Below are 24,499 nucleotides of genomic sequence, written 5' to 3' on the forward strand. Positions count from 1 at the left end.
ATGAGTAGAGTAGATACCTAAACCCCTATATAAAACTATACTATAAGCCTAGTACCCTGTGTGCATACCATTCGCAGCAATTACTGCTGCCATACGTATAGGCATACTATTAAGGAGAGCATTAATCGTCGGTGTTCGCACCGACCACCTTACAGGTGGTCGGCGAAAGCGAAGTGCATCCGGAAAGCGAAATTGCATTCCGCCAGCCAGATATCATTAGTATGTAGAATCTAATATAACCACTATCTAAACAACTAAGTTATACAACCAATTAAGTGATTAAATTATTAAATAAAATTGACGCTATTCTTACTTTAAAACAACCCTGAATCCAAATTCTCTTCTGTCCTGTCTGTAAATATGTCCTCATCCAAACCACTAAATCTTATAGATCCAGTCTCATCGTCGCCATCTACCTGTGATCCCGACCACCCTATTGTTGAAATCAATTGAATATTGGCTTCTTCTTGAATCTCTGACTCCTGTGCAATTTTTTCGGGATCAGGAATTGGATTAAGTAAATCAGGAGGCACCTCCTGCTTTGCTTTTAACAACTGGGTAACCTGCCGCTTTCTTAAAAGCTCAGCCTTGCGGGCCTCAACACCACGAATACGAAGCTCCTTTTTGACCTTATTCAAGGCTATTCGTGCTCTGAATTTTGACTTCCGCTCTTGAGTTTCCTTCTCCTTTTTAGCCTTGTTGTAAGGACAGTTCAAACCGAGGCTGACCTTCAAGTCTGCAGAAGTATCCGAAGTATAATGTGAAGACTTCGATACTCGAAGCAGTAGGACAAGGTATAGTAGTTCAGGCTCCAAATCATATACTTTATACCACAGGGGTCAAGTGATGAGACTAACAGGTTGGCCAAGTGGTTCAACTCGAAGTAAGGGAATGCAAAGTAAGTCGAAGCAGGAGGAATTGCAAGAAGGCCAAGGAGTATATAATTTGCTAGCTAAATGTTACGACGGAACAAGAAGGCTGGCCAACTACAGGACAGGAAGGAGGGAGGTCGCATGAGACCGGCCCTGGTACCTGGAGGGGCAGCGGGGAATAGTAGTTCCGAAAGTATCACGTGACGGACTCGCAGGAGGATGAGAAGAGTCCTAAGAGTCCAGGACTCCGAGGACTCAAGTGAGTTCCCAGGAGTCCACTAGGCACGTGATGGACTCGCAGGATGATGAGAAGAGTCCTAAGAGTCCAGGACTCCGAGGACTCGAGTGAGTTCCCAAGAGTCCACTAGGCACGACGCCACTATATAAGTAGATAGTATTTCCTTAGATAGGAGCTTCGTGCTCAACTCAATACAGTATTTGTTATATACTAGTAACGTGTTACTTGAAGCCTTTGTGTCTGATCCCCTGCCTCCTCTGATAAGTAAACCTTTACGCAAGAGAACCTCTGTGTCTTCTATCGTTTAGAAGTCAGCGTTACACTTTGAGCACCACTTCTACGAGGTACCGGCTTACACACAAAGCAACATGTCTGTCGTCAGTTCGAAGGGGAAAACCCCCACCACGCCAACTTCGTCTCAGAGGTCTAAGCCTGAGAATGAAGAGATGCCCGATGCACCCACCGTCAACGAACTCAAGGAAACTCTACGCGTCAAGTTGCCCGACACTTACTCCGGCAACCGAAAGGAACTTGAGGTGTTTTTGCTACAGGTCGAACTGTACCAGCACTTCAATGACGAGAAGTTTCCCACCCAGGAGAGCTATGCCCTGTGGACTGCGTCCTACCTTAGGGGGGAAGCCCTGCGATGGATCGAACCATTCCTCAAGGACTATTTCAAATATGAAAGTACCAATGGAAGCATGACAACTACGCAGACTATGTTTGGCAGCTGGAATGGATTCTGTAAGGAAATCCGACGCATGTTCGGAGACATTGATGAGATTAAGACCGCGGAAGACCATCTGTTTGCACTTAAGCAGACTGGCAGCGCCCTCACATACTCCACAGAATTCCAGAGATACGGCAATCAGACAGGATGGGACGCCAGCGCACTCATCAGCCACTACCGACGTGGGCTGAAGAGCCATATACGTATGGAACTTGCCCGTTTGGAACAACAACCAACGGACATGGTAGCGCTAATCGAACATACGGTCCGAATCGACAATCGACTATACGAATTCCAGAAGGAACGTCGGACCTATGACAAGCCCAAGAAAAGTTACCCCTACCGGGGAAACGAGGGCAGACGACGGGATCAACACCCGCGAGACAACCGTTGGTCGGACCCAATGGAACTCGATGCCACGTTCAAACCTGGACGACCCCGTGACCCTAAGAAAGACAGACAATTCAAGGAACGACTCTGTTTTAACTGCGACAAGCCAGGCCACATGGCCCGAGACTGCAGACAGCCAAAGAAAGGGAACGGCGGACGCAAAGTCGGCAAACAACTCAATGCCACCTGGACAGGACAGTTGAACGCAACGTTTGTGAGCAAACAGGACTGGGGAATAAACGGCGAAAGCACCCCAGAAGACGAGAGCTCAGATGAAGGGTCGGAGGCGGAATCATTCACCGTCTCGGAACAGGAGACCTTCAATGAACTCGCACCTACGGAACCAATGAGTCCACGGTGCAAGAACGTAGTAAGACGCATGGCAAAACACGCCCACGCGAAGATTAGGGCCGAACGAGACAAGCCCAATGGCCAGAGGAAAATCCCCATGCTTAAAGACCTCTACGGGAACCTGTTACAGGAACTTCCGTTAAAATGCAAGGTGGACGACTGCAAGGATGACCTCTGGAGATACTACGACCAACTAACGAATACCCGCAGGCTGCTTGGCACGTCCCAAGACGTAGCTAAGTTGGAAGCCCAAGAAGCGGAAGAACTGGAGAAGGATGTCGAGCATATGGCTAAACTGAAGTATATGAAAAGCGTCGAAATTTACTACCAGGACCGCAGGAGAGCCCTGAAGAAGTACGACGAGAAAGCCAGAGATATGCTCCGACGGGAAAATGCGAGACCCACTCCACGCATCGAAAGGAGAGCCATGGAGCAACTAGACACGTTCTCCACGCCTCCGAGGGAAGATAGTGCATGGGTGAGAGGACAGCGGGAACTATCAATGACAGACGCAACAGAGACTGATCATCCCTGGCACGCGTATGTCTACTGGGAGTATTGCAGCGAAGATGACTGCAAGCTCCACTGGAAAAAGAAACACCAGAATCAGTTGTTTCCCCGATCCTCGCCCAGGATACACTTCAGAGACGCAGAGCAAGTTCACGCCCTCAGGCGAAGCCAGTCTGAAGGAGACTTGCCTATCAAAAGCGAACAGGTATACAAGAAATACCCACATCTGCTAGACGAAGCAGAAGAGCGGGGGAAACGATCTCCCCAAGGACCACCATTGGAAGCGAATGAATACTATCCTTCCTCGGACGAGTCAAAAAACTAGGAGTCCTCGACGGTAGGCCACCGGCGAGCGACACGAAGAGGCCTAGTACAGACCAGCTATGCGCCACGACGGGCAGCATGCAACTATATGTGGTCGCTAAGATACAACAGCGACACCTCCGAGCAATGATTGACTCAGGAGCGACGGGCAACTTTATGACAAAGAAAGTAGCAGACACGCAAGGTTTCAAGACGCAATTGAAAACCGAACCATACCCGTTAATGGTCGTAGATGGAGAGCTCATCTCGACTAATGAAGGAATGGTGACCCACGAAACGGTCCCATTGGAAATGGTCATGCTACACGGGCACAAGGAAACGATTCAGTTTGACATCGTGCACATGGACAACCATGCGTGCATCCTTGGTATGCCATGGCTCAAGAAACACAACCCCCAGATCGACTGGTGGAACGAGAAAGTTGTGATGAGCCAGTGCGCGTGTGAACAACGGACGGACACACGACAACGGGAGAAACCCTCCCAGGGCCGGAAGGAGTTATGTGCAACCTCCGAGCTCGATGACCTAGCCCAGGCATCCTCACCGACGAGTATACCGGTGGAGTACAAGGAATACGAGCAATTATTCCAGGAAGGCCCTAAGAACGAGGCGCTTCCTAAGCACCAACCATGGGATCACGAGATACCTTTGGAGAAAGACAAGAGTCCACCGTTCGGACCAATATATCAGCTATCGGAAAAGGAGCTGAAGGTACTTAAGGAGTACATTGATGATAACCTAGCAAAAGGATTCATCAAACCATCCACATCACCCGCAGGAAGTCCGGTGCTTTTCGTACCAAAGAAAGACGGCTCCCTACGGTTATGTGTGGACTATCGAGCGTTGAACAACATCACAATCAAGGACAGGTATGCCCTGCCATTAATCAACGAACTACACGATAGATTTCAAGGAGCAAAGATCTTCAGTAAGCTAGATCTGCGAGGAGCATACAACCTGATCCGAATCAAGGCTGGGGAAGAGTGGAAAACAGCATTCCGCACCCGCTATGGCCTATTCGAGTATCAAGTCATGCCCTTTGGGCTAACAAACGCACCCGCATCTATGCAACGACTGATGAATGATGCTTTGCACGAATACTTAGACATCTTTACCATCGTCTACCTAGACGACGTCCTGGTGTATTCAGCAACCAAGGAGGAGCATGTCAAGCATGTCAAACTCGTCCTGAAGAAACTAAAGGAGTACAGCTTACTCCTCAAACCAGAGAAGTGCGAGTTCCATAAAAACCAAGTCGAATTCTTGGGTTACATTATTGGAACGCACGGCATCAAGATGGACCAAGCAAAAGTAACGGCAGTGTTGGAATGGCCAACACCGACCACGGTCAAGGAAGTGCAAGCCTTCCTAGGCTTCGCCAACTTCTACCGAAGATTCATCTCGGGATATTCCAAGGTAGCTCAACCACTCACGGAGCTTACCAGAAAGGATCTCGAATTCAAATGGACGGACAAGGCAGAGGCTGCTTTCCAGGAACTTAAGACGAAGTTCACGGAAGCACCTATCCTTGCTACATTTGACCCTGCAAAGAAGATCATCCTCGAAACGGACTCTTCTGACTTCGCAATTGGAGCATGTCTGAATCAACCAGACGAGAACGGTAAGTTCAAACCAATCGCGTACTACTCTAGGAAACTGTCACCCGCGGAACTCAATTACGACATCCATGACAAGGAGCTACTGGCTATTGTCATTGCCTTTGAGCAGTGGCGAGTATATCTTGAGGGATCCACCTACCCTGTGCAGGTATGGACGGATCACAAGAACCTCATATATTTCACCACGACCAAGGTTTTAAACCGCAGACAAGTCCGCTGGGCAGAAACCCTCGCAGCCTACAACTTCACGATAACCTATCGCAAGGGCTCCGAGAATGCAAGAGCAGATGCTCTCAGCAGACGGACCGACTACGCCGGCCCAAAGGAAGAAAGACCTAGAGCAATTCTGAAGAAAACAGATGCAGGAATACAGTACAACGAGTTACTAGTGACGATCTCAGTCATCGAAGATACAGAACTCGAGGAAAGACTCAAGAAAGCTTACGCAACAGACGAATGCGCCAAGCGAGTCTTGTCCAAAGTCGAAGGCGACTTCGCCATCGACGAACAAGGATTGATTCGATACAAAGGGTTAGTGTATGTCCCAAGTCAAATGAGACGCCCGCTGGTGCAAGAACAACACTCGTTACCAGCACACGGTCATCAGGGAGTAACGCGAACCTTCGAACGAATCACCCGACACTACTACTTCCCAGGTATGAGGAAGCAGGTAGAGACAGTGGTAAGAGAGTGCGACATTTGCAGCAAGTCAAAATCCAATAGGCATCTGCCATACGGACAACTCAAGTCGACACCAGTACCAAAAGGAGCGTGGAAATCAATAGCTTTGGACTTCATCGTCAAGCTCCCACCCTCCAAGGACCCGTTAACAGGAATAGAATACGACTCTATCCTCGTCATCACGGAAAGACTCACGAAATATGGGAAGTTTATACCATATCTAGAAGCTAGCGACGCCGAGGCGCTCGCATATACCTTCATTCGAGTCATATTAGCCGATCATGGGATGCCAGAAGAAATCATCTCAGATAGAGACAAGCTCTTTACTTCGAAATTCTGGAAATCATTGATGGCGCTACTGGGAACAAATCATAAGCTATCAACAGCTTTTCATCCCCAGACAGACGGCCAAACAGAAAGATTAAATCAGACCCTTGAACAGTACCTGCGAAGCTATGTCAATCATCAACAGGATAACTGGGTTCAGATCTTACCCATCGCACAGTTTGCATATAACAGCGCGATGACAGAAGCAACGAAAGTCTCACCGTTCTTTGCCAATTACGGCTACCAGCCAGAAGCATATAGGCAACCAAGACCGGATGAATCACGAGCTGAACAAGCCCTGATCGTGGTGGAACAACTGAAATCGTTCCACGAACAACTTGCGACGGACATCCAATTCTTAAATGAACGATCCGCCGCATACGCAAACAAGAAGCGCAGTATGGAACCTGCCTTTAAGGAGGGGGATAAAGTATACCTACTCCGGAAACATATCAAAACGAAACGACCAAGCACAAAGTTGGACTTCAAGAAATTGGGACCATTCAAAATATTGAACAAAGTCAGCTCAGTTAATTACAGACTGCAGCTACCCAGGAAGTCTAGACTACACCCGGTATTTCATGTCTCACTACTGGAACCAGCAAGAGGAAATACCCCAGTTGCGACCGACACTGAACTCCAACCTGAGAATGAGATAATTGAATATGAGGTCGAAGCGATCCTAGACAGAAGGTTAGTAGGACGTTGAGAAGAGTTTTTGATAAAATGGGAAAATTACGAACCTACGGATAATTCGTGGGAACCAACAAGGAACATCAGCAAAGAACTGCTGGAGGAATATCAACGCCGCCATCCGCCAGCCATTGATCCCAAGATGCAGGGGAGTAGGCCAGTGGATCAGAGGAAGCGGAGGTCCCGGTCACAGACGAGGAGGCAGCGCTAACTGCCTGTTCCTCGACCTCAACAGCGTCACGCTTCTCAGCAGCCACACGTTCGGCCTCCTCTGCCGCATCAAGCTCGTCGAGGGTTTTCAAACCTCGCCGGAGCATATCTTTACCACGGGTTCGGATGAGGCGTTTCTGCTTCCGCAGACGAAGTAACTTCGAAAGGGTTTCTTCCTCTTCGCGATCCAGGCGATCCTCCTCCCGTTCGAGCTTCACCCAGTCGGGATGCTCAGGACCCATACAGTCACACTTTTCTTTCAAGTTGCGACGAACGCACTCGGCGCACCGCCGTGAATCATTTGGAGACGACACGCAAGTAATGTTTCGCCTCACGCAGTTCGAGCAAGAATCCATTTCGGGTAGTTCGTATCCGTGGTTCTTTATTCGACGGACAAGATCGTTGCGTTCCTGGAGTTTGCGGGCAGTGTCAGTAGGCATGTTGCATGTTGAAGGACTCGCTGAGGAGCAGCAGAGTCCCGGGGACATGGACGTACTTATAGGATTCGAGACGAATGCCCAGGGGAAGGGAGCGAGTGTTACGACGGAACAAGAAGGCTGGCCAACTACAGGACAGGAAGGAGGGAGGTCGCATGAGACCGGCCCTGGTACCTGGAGGGGCAGCGGGGAATAGTAGTTCCGAAAGTATCACGTGACGGACTCGCAGGAGGATGAGAAGAGTCCTAAGAGTCCAGGACTCCGAGGACTCAAGTGAGTTCCCAGGAGTCCACTAGGCACGTGATGGACTCGCAGGATGATGAGAAGAGTCCTAAGAGTCCAGGACTCCGAGGACTCGAGTGAGTTCCCAAGAGTCCACTAGGCACGACGCCACTATATAAGTAGATAGTATTTCCTTAGATAGGAGCTTCGTGCTCAACTCAATACAGTATTTGTTATATACTAGTAACGTGTTACTTGAAGCCTTTGTGTCTGATCCCCTGCCTCCTCTGATAAGTAAACCTTTACGCAAGAGAACCTCTGTGTCTTCTATCGTTTAGAAGTCAGCGTTACACTAAAGATCAATAAGAGACATGAGCAATAAGTGCTTATATAACAGTAAAAATCCCTAGTGCCAAATAAGCGAAGGCACTAATTAACCGAACCCTAGCTAAGCGAGCCCTAGTGCAGCAAGCCAATAACAAGAGAGCCTAAGCCAGTAGTCAACATTTGGGCTGATCTAGTGTAATGGTGGGTGCACCAGATGTGAGAATCTAGCCACCCAAGGAAGGGATGAATTTACTAAGACAACACACTGTCTTAGAAAACAGAGCCAAAGGGTCGTAGCTTAGACTATTCCACAACGCAGCAATCAGGTGTGTGATGTAGTGAAGTGGTTCAGACAAGTTGCAACAAATGTTGAGTCTGGGAACTCAGGGGTAAGTCAGAGGTTAACACCTCACTGACTTTTCAGAAACAAGGAGTAACAAGATGAATGCTTGGAAGCTTGTAAAAGACATGGAAGTATGTGATAGTCGATTTACTGTATTGTCTGCTTGCCCTTTCTTAAGGAAAGGGCAATCCTATTTATGCCAAAGGAGTGTAGTTCTCTCATTTTCCATGACTTTCCATGACTAACCAGGCTTGGTAAATGTATTAGAAATCAAGTGCGACCCACAACTAGCTTGCTAATCATGTAGTGAATGTAAGAGAATCCCATAGAACAATCTCTTGGGTTCCTAGCCTATAGGAAGTGAAAGGAGGTCCAAGGTCAGAGTACCTATAGACAAATCATGTCATAACTTAACCAATCTTGTGGGTAACTAAGGAGCGATGACATGTAATGAATCATAGATGATTGTAGAAGCTTCTAGAGCTATCGTTCATGTTCCTAGGCCTCTAGTTGGTAGAGATATGCCATGTGGTAGTATTGGCCCACCCCCTTAAGGAGGAGGTTTTCTTAATAACTTGTTCAATGAGTGTCCAAATGATATGCCGTGATGTATGTAGCATAAACAGATGTAGTAGAAGAGTTTGCAGCAATCGTTGAGTAGTATTGCTTCTGTTGTTGGTGTGATAAGCCAAGATATGTATGGTGACTTGTAGGTTTGAGGAGGAGATTTCTAAGTTTGCTCTTGAGTTTGATAGCAAACTGAGTGCAACGAATGTCAGTATGACATCGGTTCCGACTCGGTTAGCCCACCCAAATGATCACACGTGACCCCGCAGCTACCCAGAGTCTACTCCCTAGAATGAGAGACGAGAAGGCATCCTTACAATGACCTAGTGTCAGGAAATCATTGGGGTATTGTCAAGGGACACAGATTGTCTACCTAACTTAGTGTCTAGGTAGACACTAAGTTACGGTGCTTTGTCAGAACTAGCGCAGGTAGTCAACCCCTGATATCGTACTTGATAATTGTTTAGGACTTGCAGTGCAGTTGTTATACTTCTATAAAAGGGGATAAATTAGCAACATTCCACACAAGTAAGCTCTGTCGTACCCGTGTATAGACGGCTCTATCGCACATATTGACAGGCTGGGCTTTATTAGCAGTGATACAACGGTAAATCTAGACAAGACTAGACCTAACTATGAAGGCTGATGGATGCGAGGATTGAGGGCTGATAGATGTAAGGATTGAGGGCTGATGGATGCGAGGATTGAAGGATGATGGATGAGAAAGATCGAAGTGCGCTCCGAACCCTTTATACACTATATGTTTCTCAATTGAGCGTAGAACCTGCACACTATACCACTCGTGCCCCGTTTAGTCTATGGACAAAATCCGTTCGCAGAGCTGCGGCCAGGGAAGTCTGTGTCTGACACGATAATCTCCATGCTGACGGAGCTAGTCCGCCCACTCTCAATCTCATACATGTGGATATAGGCCATACCTCGGCTGCCTGTTGTGCCCATTTTAACCTCTGAGAAATCGTTGAAGTGACGTTGGTCTGTCTAAGATACTGAGCAACAGATCCATTTATTGCATACTCGAGACAAATGCCATGCCCATCGCCACCTTTGAACTTGACGATACGATCGTGGTTACCAAGGATTTTGTAAATCTGGGCTTCGAGAGTTGTACTTGCGTGTCGATATCTGGGTTCTCCTCATGTGGGTATTTGAGTATGGTGTTGTCGTCAATAAGACCCAGAAAGTAACTGAAGCTGGAAGCAATGATGGCCGTGACACCTGGTGCGTAGTAACGTATGATTTCAATTTCTAGATCAGGAGCCATTCCGAGTAGTGAGGGGTTGGGTGGCTTGAAATCGTTCCAGCACTGTGAGCCTTTTGGGTGAGGATTGCTTAAAGGGAATCAACGTCGAGGGCCACTGATGTTAACTCTATTCAGGAAAGTTGTATTTGACGATAGGGAGTATTGAGTCGATGGGAAGAAGCTGGTCTATTTTATGGGAACGCCGTGCTGGATATGGATGTTATGATGGTAAAAGGCACGTGACAGACTCTGCCCTCATCCACCGCCTTGACGCGCCCTAACACAGTGAGGCCTGAGAGGCCTGAGACTCGGTCCAGATCTACTCATACCTCGTAGCCATGCGGACTAATGTCTCCACCGCCGGTGGTGAGCCTTGCCACTTTCCAGACGCGTATAATGTAACTAATCGACTGTGCAGACACCATCGCCTCACCGCTTCGTCATAAAGAACCCTAGCCGACCCGCCCCAAGCCAACATGTGTCCAGCGCGCCTCAGTTTAAGGCCACACCGAGATTCTCCTTTGCAGCCTCGCGGGGCGCAGGAATTATTGGATCTCAGCATGCTGTGAGCACGCCTCGATTTAATACGGCTGTAAGCGTGGGGGTGGGCGGACATCGTGGAAAGGAGGATGAGGAGGATGATCACGTGGCAAGATTAAATGAAAGGCGTCGGGCGGCATATGCGGATTTACTTTCACAGACATGGGAGGATGATGAGGAGGGTGCGTTTCAAAGCCCGGCATTGAAACGGAGGAAGTTGAGCTTGGAACCGATTCTGAGCTCCCAGCCTTATGATGGTGAAAATTATGGTGATACCAATGTCGACTTCGAGGGAGAGGATAAACAACACGACCAACAGAATCAGGGTCATGGAATAGATGATGATTTTGAAGATCTACTTGCCATGGAGCCGCCAACTCTGTCGTCGCCGCCTCCTCCGGTCTATCGCCCCCCTCCCAGTGCGCCGCGTTTCGTTCTCTCGACACCTTCCAAACCCACTTCGTCAATGCCGGCTCCTATTGAGTCCACCGATACGTTTCTCCGACCACCACGCTTCAAGCCCCCAGACGAAGAGCGTGAAGCTGCTGTGGAGCCTCTACCAGAGCATTTCTCCCCGCGACGGAGGGGGCAGAAATTCTTGGCTGGAGGCCTGGCTGCAGAGGTTAGAGGCTGGCTTGTTGACCGTGAAAGTCAAGCGACGAGGAGTGCCAGGAATCCCGTTCGAGATGATGGATGGAAGATCAAGATCGCGGTGGATGAAGTTACAGGAGGCTATGGGGCAGGGATGACCCTTGTCAGGGGTCGTCGGGTGGGCAGCAATGGTGATGAGGGGGCCGATTTATATCCGATTCGTATGATGCTGGGAGGAGAGGAGGGGATGAGTGAAGGGATTAGAAAAGGGGAACAAGCGGCAGTAGGAAAGGTGGTTGGCGTCAAGGGACCTGCCTGGGAGGTCGATATTGATGGTGTGAGATGGGGGGTGAGTGCCACTTGGAAGGTGCTTAATTGACGTGAATATGATATGAGCTTGTAATGAAACGAAGAAACGAAACAGGTTGCTTGCTATCTAGCAGAAAGTGGCGTTATTATTATGCTACGTGTAATATTAAAAGTCTTCACGAACAACTCGGAAAGTCTGATACGTGCCACCGCATATGACACAGCCCCGCCGATAAGCGATTACGTACCCCTCCAGCTAACCACATTAACATCACACATCCAGACCATCAACCTTTGCATGAGGCAAGGCAAGAATAAAACCGCATCCATCAAACATATCAGGCAAACATTACTTATGGCACGGGTTCTCGTGTATTCCATCGCGCTCGTCGCGTTCCTCGGCGGTTCGTCCCCTCCCTCCCGACCTTGAGAACGACCCCCACATCCGCCCGCACATACTAACAACCATCCAGCAACCGTCCTGACATTAACCTCCATCTTCCTACCTTACTGGCTTACAATCGACTCGCCAATCTCTCCAGATGATCATCTCAGGATAACATACGGCCTCCACCGCGCCTGCAGCTCCCTCACCAACTCGTGCCGCCCCTTCCCGTCCTCGATCGACTGCGCCTCGCCCTCCTCAGATGGACCTAGTTTCTGCACCATCTGGCGCTCCTCGGCTTTCTTGATGTCGTTTACTGGCATCCTTGAAATCGTCGCACTCGTCACATTCGGTATTATACTTGCAGGTGGCCTGCAGAAACGGGCGGAGGGATGGAAGGTCCTGGTGGGCTTGATGGGTGTGGTTGTGCTTGGCCAGGTGGCGAGCACGGCGATGGTGGCGTATTTGTTGGATTATGATGAGAGGTTCTTCCCTGGGTGGGAGTTGGGGCAGAGCTGGGTTATGGGGACGGTTAGCTGGGCTGTCGTGCTGTGCACGGCTGGTGGAGTGGGCGTTGCGAACTATCTCTTGCCGCCTGAGGGAGGATATGAGTTGATCCCCAGTGAAAGGACTTATAATTAATGGCGGGGCGTGGTAATATTGACTGGCGTTTGGAGGACCACGAGTGCGGGGGATCCGGGGGGCACCACGGCTTGGTATTTTGCATTAAATTTAGTTATCAACATTAGCAACCAGGTTCAGAAATAACAACAGCTCAACGGGACCATCATCAGCTAATTTTGTTGAGCTGTTGCTATTTATCTGAACCTGGTTGCTAATGTTGATAACTAAATTGAAGTTAATGATTTTATGCGTTGACTTATATTTTATTTTACTCGCATGTATATTTATTTTATTTGAATAATACAAGAACGATTGCCCAATATCCCCACGCCCAAGGTTACATACCAGCATTTCAAGTAAAGAGAAATTATGCCTTAATCTCTATTCCTGAGTAACTGGCGCGTGTGATTGTAGTCCTGATCATAGTTGTTGTAACTACCTGATGTGCACATTCCTTTTCACACTTTTAGGCCGCACGAGTAAACAGACCATTACAAATTGCTTGAATAGTTTTCTTCCCGAGACAGTTCATCACACCAGCTGTGGCTGAGGATAGCTTGCAGTTTGGTTCTAGGGGGAAACGGGAGGGTCTGCACGCTAAGAATCTGGGGTCGAAGCTACGTAATGCAATCCAGCAATGTCTGAGTGGAGCCAGGAAAACGACGATTGCGCATCAAGCAACCGCGAAGATTTCACCGGCAATGTTCTCTTCAGCATGAGTCCGCAAGCCGTTCCCGCCGCACCTTCTACGCCTTTAACCAGGAAGTCTCGAAAGATCTCGAGGCGCAGCGTAAGATACCTGTCCCAGTATTTCCTTGACGGCGATGGGGGAGGGGCATTGACAAGAACTCGATAGTTTCGAAATGCGACATTCATAATTCCGAGCACGCGAGAGCGTGTGAGACGCCAGTTTACCCTTCGGAACTCTGCGAATTTTGATGGACGGCTGGATACGGATCAAACGGCACCCCTATTGCCATTCCACAGGCGCATATCTAGGGGGAATTTTATGAGGGCCTTCGAATGCATGAAAGCCTCTACCAAAGACCTATGGACATGGCTCCAGACGAGACCAGGGAGGGGAGTGATCAAATGCTCGATAGCATATGTGATGGCGTGTATGGCAACGTTTGTGCCGCTTTTGTACAACTTCTTGGGTCGTGGAGATGGGAAGCATTTGGTTGCGACTATCGTGGTGTATTTCCACCCGGCGCGCTCAGCAGGGTCCATGATTGAGGCAGTCATGCTCGGGACTATTGCATTCCTATATGCCGTTTTTATATCCGTGGCATCAATGGCGGTATCGGTGCTCTGCGAGACACAATTCGAGCTCATAGAGCTGGGCTACACCCTCGTGCTCATCATCTTTGTCGGAGGCGGCCTTGGGCTGGTTGGGTGGACAAAACAGAGAATGGGATCGCCTTTGGTTGGTGTAGCTTGCAGTCTGGCGAGTTTGGCCATTATAACGGTTATAACAAAGGAGAACGCGGTTCAGACTGGGGTTTTCTCTGACGACAAGATTACACAGGTCATGAAAATGCTGATTATGGCGATGACCATAACGACTATTGTTAATTTGGTATTTTGGCCTATTTCTGCAAGACAAGACCTCCGGCAGAGTATGATTGATACTACATTCGCAATTTCTGCCCTACTCACAACAATCACCAGGAGTTTCCTGCAAGGATCTGATGATGAACTGAAGTCGGCGTCATTTCGAGCTGCTACGAAACGGTATACTTCGGAGTTTACGATGTTGTCGAAGAACCTAAGGGAGGCAAAGGCCGAACATTACTTCCTGGGAACGGAGGATCAGTATCGCGTCGAAAGGAAGATCGTGAACTGCATGGAGAGACTGGCCCAAGATATCGGTGGACTTCGAAGTGCTGCCACGACCCAGTTCACTCTTCTCCAAGAAACGTTCCCCAATGGCAATACTGGGATTATGAGCCCCAAGAAGCCTCACGGGATGGCCAGCTACGGCACCATAACGGGGACTACGAGAGCGAAGCTGGAGCGATTCAATTCTTTAACGGCCATTGAAGAAGCTGCGGAAGAGGATAGCGGGGGAGAAGAGTCCTTGTCGCGACCTAGCTTTGAAAGAACTGGCACTATGGACTCGGACGCTACCAATTTGATGACCATTCGTACACCAAGTGATATCTTTGCACGGTTTTTGAGGCACCTGGGACCTTCAATGAAGTCATTAGTGTTTACGATGCAGCAGATCCTTGACGAGTTGCCATTTGGTGCTGGGCCGGAGTTCAAGATTGTTATCAATGAAAACTTTCTGCTTAGTCTTAGCGACGCATTGGATATGTATAGAAAAGCTCGCGAAGAGGCGTTGGCACAGTTGTACAGAGCTAAAGATCCTGAGAGGGAGAAGAGCGTCGAGGCAGATTTTGAGGAGGTGGCGGCCAGTTGTGGCCATTACAGTTTTTGTCTCCAGGATTTTGCCGAGGGAATCCAGAAGTATCTAGAAGTCCTTGAAGAGCTCAAGGAAGAATTACAAGGGCCGCAGAAAAGGTCTTGGAATTGGCTGATGTTTTGGTCGTGGAGAAAAGAGGAACGAGATACAGGTATGCTCTAAACATTTGATATCGGAATAACGTGGAATGGTATTGACAGCATTCTAGAATCTGATATCGCCCAGAACAGCAACGACATTTTCTATACAAAAAAAATCAAAAAGGCAAACTTAGCAATACCAAAGGTGCGTCGGATTCCGAAACGATCGCTCTCGCGCCGGTTATACCAAGCCGCTGCCTTCCTTGAACGTGAAGATATCCGCTATGCAATTAAAGTTGGAGTCGGTGCCGCCTTATGGGCCATGTTCGCCTTCATTCCGGCCACACGACCTTTCTATGGGTTCTGGCGTGGCGAATGGGGCCTTCTGTCATACATGCTGGTGTGCTCTATTACAACCGGTACCTCAAATACAACTGCCCTCGCGCGTACTAGTGGAACTTTGATTGGTGCCGCCATTGCTATAATCATTTGGGTTATGTGCCAAGGCAACCCCTATACTCTGGGATTTTGCGGGTGGCTTGTCTGCCTCGGCGGCTTCTACATTATTGTAGTTGAAGGTAGAGGGCCCTTTGGACGCTTTATCCTGCTCACCTACAACCTTTCTGCGCTTTATGCATACTCTCTCAGCATCCGCCAGGGAGAAGACGACGACGACGAGGGCGGCGTAAACCCAATCATCGCGGAGATCGCGCTCCATCGTGTCGCCTCAGTCGCGTGCGGCTGTCTTTGGGGTCTATTTATCGTCCGTGTCATCTGGCCCTACTCAGCGCGTTCTCACTTCAAAGAGGGCCTATCAATACTCTGGCTGCGCATGGGTCTAATCTGGAAGCGCGACCCACTGTCCCCAATCCTCTCTTCAGACATCCAGGCCAATTACATGAACCTGACTGATGAGTTTGCCCTGCAAGCGCAGTTGAAGCACCTAGACTCGTTGCGGTTGTCAGCGAAGGGTGAATTCGAACTCCGCGGCCCGTTCAAGTCGGCGCCGTTTGCGCGGATTATGGAGAGCACGAGGAGGATGCTTGAGGCTTTCCACTCGATGAATGCGGTGATTGCGCAGAACCTCGTTGCGTCACCGGGGGAGATCGCGCTGCTGCGATTTACAGTCGAGGAAAGGAAGGAGCTGTGTGGGCGGATTTGCCATCTCTTTCAGGTGATGGCGAGTAGTTTGATGTTGGAATATCCTGTCGCAGTTAATGATGTTATGCCTAGCATGAGAAGTCCGAGAGATAGACTCCTGAGCCGGATTTATAAGTTTAGAAGTTGTGAGGTTGGGGTTGGGGCGATAAAGGATTCGGAGGAAGACCGGAATGCTGAAGGTGTGATAGAGGGGGGCTGTGAGAGTGAGGAGTGGATGGCTGTGGCGAAGGATGAGGATTACGCCTTGCTATATGCCTATGCTCTTGTGACGGGCCAACTGGCAGAGGAGATCGAGAAGGTAGAGAAGGAGATTGAGAGCTTGTTTGGCGTTCTAGACGAAAGTCGGTGGTAACCACGGCGCTGGTTTACTGGCTGGGCGGATAGCTATGGTACTGGCTCGTGTCTGGATAGGTAATAATAGATGGCCGAGAATTTAAGCCCGTAAACGGATTATAGATTTATTATGTATAATTTATGGACCGTAACGCGGCCCTATGCAACTATATATCTAGTATTCATGTCATTCATAGATGACTCCTATCGTGATCCTAACCTTCGACAACACCAGTGCCCCTATAACGCGCCCAAAGTACTCACAACCGCGACCTGTACCACGCGGACTAATATCCAACCTCTCTCACCCTAGCCGTCCTTTCCTTGATATCATATTCAACCCAGCTAGCCATATTCCTTTTCCCACCTCCCGTCAACCTCCCCGGATTCATAACACAGCACCCCTCATACTTCTCCACAAATGCATTTGCTTCGGCATCACACACCACCAACGCGCTCGGCAGCGGATACAACTGCAGCGCACCAGCATAATCCCACAGAACCGGGCGGTCGGTGAGTCTGAATGGCGACAGGTGTCCCTGATCTAAGAGGGTTTGTGTGAGTTTCCTTGCCGCGTGTATGGACGGATCTTCTTGGGTTTCTGCATCGATATCGAGCTCTGGATCTTCGGGCACAGGTGCGGAGGCGGTTCGGATCGCGTGGCGTCGGAAACGACTTGAGACGTCATCGCGGAAAAGCACAATCTCATGCGTAGGTCCAAAAAGACACAGTCGTGCGGGATTCGACGTCCAGATCGCCTCGCCGTCGACCCTTGGTGGGGCATTGGCACCTGCATCCTTTTTTGCTTCCGAGTTGGCGGTCACAAACGCCTTGTGCACTCTTGTCGTGAAGATTGAGGGGACGGGTTCGTACGGGAGTGGTCCTGCGGCACCGGCGGAAAAGGAAGAATTCCATGCATCGTGGTCGCCCGGTACGAAGACAAACGTGCAGTTCGACAGAAGCACAGGGAAATTGGAGAGCGTGGCGGCGAGAATGTCGAAGTACTCCTTGTATTCGACAGGCCCTGTGGCGGCGAGGGCGAGAGAGGGCTGGGAAATGAAGTTCCCGAGGAGAATGAAGGTCATAGGGAGTGCTTCGAGAGGAAGGAGAGAGTAGACGGAGAGGACCTTGGCGAGAGCGGAGACGGTGTGCGGGTTGTCGAGAGTGAGGTCGCCCAGGATGGCGATGTGGCCACGATTTGGGACAGAGGCGGAGGCGGAGGCTGGTTGTGTTTCTGGCCGAGATTGAGAATCGAAGAGCGGAGGAGGTGGGGGAGGTGAAAATATTTGAGACTCTTGCTCTCGCATGCTCTGACCCCTCTCCCTTTCGCTGCCCACGCCGAGGAAATCAACCCATCCAAAGCCACCGCCGGTGGTGATGTCACCCCCTTCGTCTTCCCCTACCGTGCCGAGTGTGGTGTGCCTTTTCTCTGCTATTGGTGTCCCGATCATCGTTCCAATGAACTTGCCACCTACGGTGCCTCCAATCCCGCCTCCCCCACCAAGGACGGAGCCAGTGGTGAGATCCTCATCTTCGTATATACCGTCAACAAGAACAACCATGCCCGGGACAAACCAGGTTGCGTCTGGTTCGGAAACCTGGGCATGGGTTAGATCGAGGCTAATGGAGCCGGTGAGATCGGACAGCGCGAGTGTGCCTGTTGGAGAAATCGTCAGGAGGCCGAGGAGGAGATGCGGTGAGCCAGATCTGCCAAGGAGGTTGGCTATGGGAGTTAATCTGTGTGTCTGCTGGGCTGTGATCATAGAGGAGGAGCTTCGATGCAACGTAGGCGCGCGATTCGCTGTTGGGACCTGGAAGGACTCGGTACGAAGAAGGCGCTGGTGGATTATGTTGTAACGGTTCCGGAAGAGCTGTGTCTTGCTCGCGGTTAAGGGAAGCAACGAGGCCTTCGTATTGATTTTGTCGAAGTGCTTCGTTTTGAAGTTGTAAAGTAACCGTGGTTGCTCTCGAGCCCCTATCACTTTCATATGACTTCGTATGCCGCTCAAGTTGCCCGCTGTATCTTCAGGTTTGGTAATTCCGCGGGCAGGGTTCGGGCCATCTATCCTAAGCTCATGAGTGATCCTGCCGCTCTTCATCCGCCCCGAAAGTTCTTTAAAAATTGTCCCCAGGTATTCCTGATCGTCAGGCGCATCTATAATAACTCTTCCGGTGTCCTTGCAATGCTGAGCAACGAAGTTCAGCACCGCTTCCGCAAGCCCCTCTCTCCATTTCGAACCACAGTTCCTCCCAATAAACGCAGTCAATTTCTGTAAAGCTGACGATGTGATGGTGAGTCCATATTTTTTCGTCAGAACTCGGAATGCGACTGGGCGAAGTGTGGTAATAGGAAGTTCGATCGGGAGGATGCTCGGTATCGGAGAGTCTAATCCGGTGCGAAGCGGATGTTGCGGAGTGGCAAAAGCTGGGGAGGATGAAGGGATCGGGTTTTCGTTCTCAGTGAATCGCCTCATTGCGATGTGGTGCGCTTTTGCAGGCACAAAATGACCCGCGACGTTGTGCAATTATGGTGCATGTCGCGTAAATTCGAGGTTCGCCTTGGGAGACGCGTTTTGGTCATTAACGCGTATCGGCTGAACCCGCATGGCTGGCTCCCCTCCTGTCAAACGACTGGGAGCGGTTCCGTCCAACTACCAACACCAGTTATGAAAGAACAACTTCAATATACCCACGAGCACGCATGGACAATATTCGCATTTGCTAGAGCTGGAGAATGGAACTTCTAATATCGACATTGAAGTTTGGATTTGGCAGAAACAACCATCGTATCCCAAGTTGAGTTGCATGTCATCGCGCATCCCCATACAATTTCCATACCGTCTTTCACCCCCTCCTCTCCTACTTCCACAACTTCAATGCCCACACCTTGCCTTTACCGATCCCCTGCGCACATTCCTTCTCCAAGTCGTCGTCGTCTCTCGCTCTCTCCCTCTGCCTGCGTCTTTCCATTCCGAGTCTCAACTCAGCCACGAGCCCAGGATTGTCTCTCCGAATCCCCGACTCCAAGTCCTTAACAACACCACTCGTGCCATTGGCCGTTGCTTCCTTCGGTAATATATCCACCACTGATGAGTATTGGGACGAACTGGCATTGATAGCCTCAGCATGTTGAATGGTTTGAATGGTTCCTGGGGCTGTTTCGGAGAACGTTGCTACACTCGGCCGCAACATCGAGCGTTGGGGAATGATGGGAGGAGGGCCATAGGCAGGTGAAAGATCCGCCGTCGCTGGAAATGGTTCTTTTGTCTCCACATGCTCTCTGCTTTGTGGATCATTCTGGGTCTTCTGGAAAATTTCTGCCGGAAGTACGTTTGGGTGCTCTTTGGTATCCCTTTTGTGCCTTTCTCCTTTCACTTCCTTGGTCTCAGAAGCCAACTCCTCGAGGAATCGCTGCCGATCTGGCTCGATAAGACTCAGGTACTCCTCCACTCCAAAATTCAATACCGGCGTGCGCTCCGTGTTATTGAACTGCGGCTGCGACTGTTGTGCCAAAAGCATACGGTATGCCAGATCTCTCTCTTTTTCCAGTTTTTCCAGTTGCAATGCACGCACTTTCGATCTTGAATCTCCAGGGATGCGTGAAAACCTATCAGGCAGTGCATCAAGCCATCTCAACACCGTATCTTCTGTCCTGCGCTCTGTTTCTACAGCAGAGACCGCGTCCATTGTCAGTTTCAGGTTTGGAGCGGCATAGTTTGTCGAGGAGGTGGGTAGCCGGGGCTTGGGCTTGGCGAAGAAGTCGATGCAGTAGAATAAATCTTGGGGTACTATGAAATGTTTGGCAGAAGCTTTTGAGCTACTCATTGTAAAGCAACCAGCCGGGTCGCAATTTCGCTGACATGAGCGGGACTAACAGTTTGTTCACAGAGCAACCTGGGCCAGTGTGGGAATGATGCGGATACAGGACGGTGAATCCTGTATAATCATCTCTGAGTGTGACCAGCACTCCTAGAATTGTGCCCTCCAAAGCCGAAGCAACGGCAGCGGCTCTGGTGTTCACAACCAGGGGACAGTGAATGGGCTTTACTTCAAAAAAAGGGGTTTGTCTGCTTTGCTGAATGGCTTGCTTAAAACCCAATATGCCTCTATGTCAAAGACATCTATTAACTTTGCCAACGCTATTTGGCATTATGGAAAGTCAGGATTCACAGATGGGGACATTCTCGTCTTTTGAGAGACGATTGAATTGGAATCGTTGAATGGGAATGGTGCGGTTATTGCGCTCGACGCCATGAATAATACTATGGTAGCATCATACTCATACCCATCAACGGAGGTTGCTTAGCATTCTCAAATACTGCTACAAAGGGACAGGACAGTGGAACCTCATAGTCATATCTTTATATTTTAGATTATTGAAGAGCCCCAAACTCAATCCCACCTTTAATGAGAGAGCAGCTTTGTAAAACAATATGCAGAATAGGAGAACGGTCGTTAAAAAGCATGACTAATCCCAGACGCCTGCACTTTGAGATCCCATCCATGCCATAGCCAAAACATATATTTACATAGTGCCCCCAAACATGCAACACTCATACTGTAACACTGGTGTCTTCGGACACCTTCCTTCCCGATATTACACTGGCGAGGTCGGCCTTCGATATTGGCTCAGCCCACATGGGGCTGCACCTTGCTCACCCCTCCTTTTCAATCTGGCGCTTCTCGTCCTTCCATGCCCGTTTCACAGCGGCGTCCCCGCTAAACAGCGCCTCCCGGTCGCGCCTCATCCCTTCCAGCCCTCCCATCAACCCTCCATTTCGTAGCCGTTCCAGCACAATCGTCATTCCCATCTTGCTCTTGCCCTGGCTATCAATCGTCCTCCGACTAGCAATAGCCTCGATACTTCGCTGAATGCCAGCAGTCGACCAGCTCGCAAGGAAGCCTTTCCTCGGCTCCTCGTCCGGATTCGCATTCACCTCGTCTGCTTCCGCTCTCCGTGCCTCAGCCCTAGCCCTCAGTCTCTCACCCAGCCGAGATCGGAATTTAATCGAGGTAGCCACGGCCGTCGTGCCCGACTGCATATCATCCAGGGCGACCTTTTCGCCGGAGGTCTGCCGCGTATACACCTGTTTCTCCACCACGCTCAGGATGCCCGTCCAGTCGAGGTTCCGGGACTCGGTCTGCATCCACCCCTCCTTCGCATCGACGGTGCTCGTTTCGAGGATATAAGACGAGCTCGAGCCGCCAGCGACGTTGCCCTGGACGGACTTGGGGAGGAGCTTGAGGATGGCGGGAGGAAGGCGCGAGCGCTTGAGGTGGATGCGCGTTGTGCTCAGCCGGCCGGTCTCGGGGTCGACATGGCGGTCGATCACGTCGCTGGAGAGGACATGTGTGCTGTATGGGTTTGGGTAGCGGAGGAAGTAGGCGAGGGCGACGGCGGGGAATGAGTAGTCGTACGTGAAGTCGGTGTCGTAGAATTTTACCATTGCGGCGGTGGTAAGGAGCGGTTTAGTAGTACATTGAGAAGCGAATTGGTGGCTTAAGAATATGGATTCCAAAGATGAGATGTCGTGGAGATGCGAGGTGGGTGGTGGGCGAGCCGTTTATAGGGTGACGTTTTGGTAGGTGAGCTCACAGAATTCTTCCTGGACTTTGACACTCGGCCAGTCGGATTTACTGTAACTAACTTAGCCTTACCCCGGATTCGCTTGCTTGAGCGAGTACAACGACGGCAATCCCCGCGTCAAGGGCGTGTGAGCGGAAAATAGGATAATAAGTACGATAGGTGTATACAAAACGATGATAAAGCTATTAAAGAGTTTCAAAAATATAGAAAATATGTTATTGATAGTCATGAGCTCACTACTTGGCATCTCAAGGGCTGGCTGATCGGCATCTCTAGCATCTGACAGGAACCTCAATGTCATGTGATGTACCGCCTACCCAGCTAAAATTCTGCCCGATTTGTTACAAGGAGTCAGTCATATTGAACCCCTCCATTTATCCCACGAAAGCCACGAAGAGTCCAGAAAATCCCCTCCAAGCCGGCCGATCGAATACGAACAACCGCAGATACTACTGCGCACTGCTCAAAATGGCCGAAGCACCAACTTCTCCCGAAACCGCTGCGACGCTGCCCCCAACCCAGGCGAACAAACAACAAATCGACCCTTGGAACGTGAAGGGCGAGGTGGGAGCTGATGGAATAACAAAGGCCATCAATTACTTGAGTTTGGTGGAGGAGTTTGGCACGAAATTGTTGTCAGACGATGGGATACTCGAGAGATTTGAGAAAGTGACGGGGCACAAGCCACATCGCTTCATGAGGAGAGGGATTGTCTTCAGTCACAGAGATCTGAACCTCATTCTTGACCGATATGAGCGCGGCGAGCCCTTTTTCTTGTATACTGGACGAGGCCCAAGCAGTGATAGCATGCACATTGGTCACACTGTCCCCTTTGAGTTCACAAAGTAAGAATCCCACCAGTGCCTGTTGCGCCAATGCTAAACTCTATAAGATGGTTACAGGATGTTTTCCAGGTGCCCCTTATTATTATGATGACAGACGACGAGAAATATCTCTTCTCTGAGAAGCGCACGATAGAAGAGGTCCAATCATACACGAGAACAAATGCTGCGGATATTATCGCCGTAGGATTCGACAAGGAGAAGACATTTATCTTCAGCGATTATGACTACATGGGAGGGGCCTTTTACCGTAATGTTACTCGCATCTCAAAGCATGTCACATTGAATGTTGCTCGTGCGGTTTTTGGATTCAACGACAGCTCGTGCATTGGCAAGATTCACTTCGGTGCAGTGCAGGGCGCCACTTCATTCGCATCCTCATTCCCACACATCTTTGGAACTGATGAGACGAAGACCCATCAGATTCCGTGCTTGATCCCCTGCGCTATTGATCAAGATCCATACTTTCGGTTGGTTTATCCCCACCACCGCGAACCAATCCCGTACTTATTGTGATAGTTTAACTCGAGACGTGGCCTCTCGCCTTCACTTCGCAAAGCCATCCCTCATACACGCTAGGTTCCTCGATGCCCTGCAGGGCCCTGGCACGAAGATGAGCGCAAGTGTTGATACGAGCGCAATTTTCATGAAGGATACACCAAAGCAGATCAAAACCAAGGTCAACAAATACGCGTTCTCGGGCGGCAAGGTTTCGGAAGCGGAGCATCGTGAGCAGGGAGGCGACACTGATGTGGACGTTGCATACCAGTACCTGACCTTCTTCATGGAGGATGACGAGGAGTTAGAAAGGATTAAGATTGCGTATCAAAAGGGAGAGCTGCTAACAGGAGAGCTGAAGGCGCTGTGCATTGCCGAGCTGGAGAAGTATGTGTTGGGCTTCCAGGAGCGTCGCTCGGTTATCGACGACGCTGTGATTGACAGTTACATGGAGATCAGGCCGCTGGAGTGGACAGGCAACCCAAACCCTATTGCAGCCGCCGCTCCAGCCGAGGGGCCGTCTGCAGCTGCTGGCGAGTCGGTTGATGGCGTCCCGAAACTCACCAAGAACCAGGAGAAGAAGCTGGCCAAGGAAAAGATGATTGCAGACAAGAAGGCGGCGAAGGAGAAGGAGAAGGAGAAGCAGCAAGCATGAGGGAAATACAACAGGGTGAAATTTATGAATGATGATGGATGTAGCAGGGTGGGAGATAGAGATGTCGCCCGTGGGGAAAAAATGAATACCATCAGGTCGTTGGCTCCAACAATATAGATGGCGCAAGTGGATTGACTCGACGTTCCCGTTGGTCGCTCATGTCGCCCTAATTTTTCTGCAAATGATTTGGATATCCTCGTCAGCTGAAAGACGGAGTTTCAAATCCGGACCCAAGAGCGGCCTTTAAGATCGGCCTTTAAGAGCGGCCTTTTAAGGGGAAAGCTGATCTGTCTCAGCCCTACCTTCCGTACTGCGTACTGGACAGCGGCAGATGGCGACGGGAAGCACTGATTGGGGAGTCGCG

The 24,499-nt window shown here is 50.0% G+C and overlaps 6 protein-coding genes across 6 annotated transcripts; 3 read left to right on the forward strand and 3 right to left on the reverse strand.

Moving 5' to 3' along the window:
* Positions 1 to 9,385: 9,385 nt before the first annotated feature.
* Positions 9,386 to 11,672, forward strand: VC83_06299 (uncharacterized protein). Its single transcript, XM_024469901.1, has 2 exons — positions 9,386 to 10,468; positions 10,521 to 11,672. Exons 1-2 carry the CDS (start codon positions 10,451 to 10,453, stop codon positions 11,610 to 11,612), a joined length of 1,110 nt encoding a protein of 369 aa, XP_024324273.1. The 5' UTR covers positions 9,386 to 10,450; the 3' UTR covers positions 11,613 to 11,672.
* A 1,370-nt stretch (positions 11,673 to 13,042) lies between these two features.
* Positions 13,043 to 16,687, forward strand: VC83_06300 (uncharacterized protein). The gene is made up of 3 exons (XM_024469902.1): positions 13,043 to 13,341; positions 13,408 to 15,130; positions 15,188 to 16,687. The coding sequence occupies exons 1-3, from the start codon at positions 13,189 to 13,191 to the stop codon at positions 16,570 to 16,572; spliced, it is 3,261 nt and encodes a 1,086-aa protein (XP_024324296.1). The 5' UTR covers positions 13,043 to 13,188; the 3' UTR covers positions 16,573 to 16,687.
* A 153-nt stretch (positions 16,688 to 16,840) lies between these two features.
* DPB2 (DNA-directed DNA polymerase epsilon, subunit B) lies at positions 16,841 to 19,027 on the reverse strand (the record flags this gene model as incomplete). The annotated part of the gene is made up of 1 exon (XM_024469903.1): positions 16,841 to 19,027. The coding sequence occupies one exon, from the start codon at positions 19,025 to 19,027 to the stop codon at positions 16,841 to 16,843; it is 2,187 nt and encodes a 728-aa protein (XP_024324297.1).
* Positions 19,028 to 19,089: 62 nt separating this feature from the next.
* VC83_06302 (uncharacterized protein) lies at positions 19,090 to 20,911 on the reverse strand. Its single transcript, XM_024469904.1, has one exon. The coding sequence runs from the start codon at positions 20,376 to 20,378 to the stop codon at positions 19,413 to 19,415; it is 966 nt and encodes a 321-aa protein (XP_024324298.1). The 5' UTR covers positions 20,379 to 20,911; the 3' UTR covers positions 19,090 to 19,412.
* Positions 20,912 to 21,208: 297 nt separating this feature from the next.
* VC83_06303 (uncharacterized protein) lies at positions 21,209 to 22,000 on the reverse strand (the record flags this gene model as incomplete). The annotated part of the gene is made up of 1 exon (XM_024469905.1): positions 21,209 to 22,000. The coding sequence occupies one exon, from the start codon at positions 21,998 to 22,000 to the stop codon at positions 21,209 to 21,211; it is 792 nt and encodes a 263-aa protein (XP_024324299.1).
* Positions 22,001 to 22,608: 608 nt separating this feature from the next.
* VC83_06304 (uncharacterized protein) lies at positions 22,609 to 24,135 on the forward strand (the record flags this gene model as incomplete). The annotated part of the gene is made up of 3 exons (XM_024469906.1): positions 22,609 to 22,985; positions 23,033 to 23,452; positions 23,502 to 24,135. 3 exons carry the CDS (start codon positions 22,609 to 22,611, stop codon positions 24,133 to 24,135), a joined length of 1,431 nt encoding a protein of 476 aa, XP_024324165.1.
* Positions 24,136 to 24,499: the final 364 nt, after the last annotated feature.

This window comes from Pseudogymnoascus destructans (genome assembly GCF_001641265.1).
Source record: "Pseudogymnoascus destructans isolate 20631-21 unplaced genomic scaffold scaffold_10, whole genome shotgun sequence".
Lineage (NCBI taxonomy): Eukaryota > Fungi > Ascomycota > Leotiomycetes > Thelebolales > Thelebolaceae > Pseudogymnoascus > Pseudogymnoascus destructans.

Bases quoted from the DNA above. Each gene is read 5' to 3' on its own strand.
- VC83_06302 (XM_024469904.1), bottom strand. From the start codon at position 20,378: ATGAGTAGCTCAAAAGCTTCTGCCAAACATTTCATAGTACCCCAAGAT.
- VC83_06300 (XM_024469902.1), top strand. From the start codon at position 13,189: ATGTCTGAGTGGAGCCAGGAAAACGACGATTGCGCATCAAGCAACCGC. The intron at 13,342-13,407 runs GTAAGATACCTG...AGAACTCGATAG, and splicing joins GAAAGATCTCGAGGCGCAGC to TTTCGAAATGCGACATTCAT. The intron at 15,131-15,187 runs GTATGCTCTAAA...ACAGCATTCTAG, and splicing joins AAAAGAGGAACGAGATACAG to AATCTGATATCGCCCAGAAC.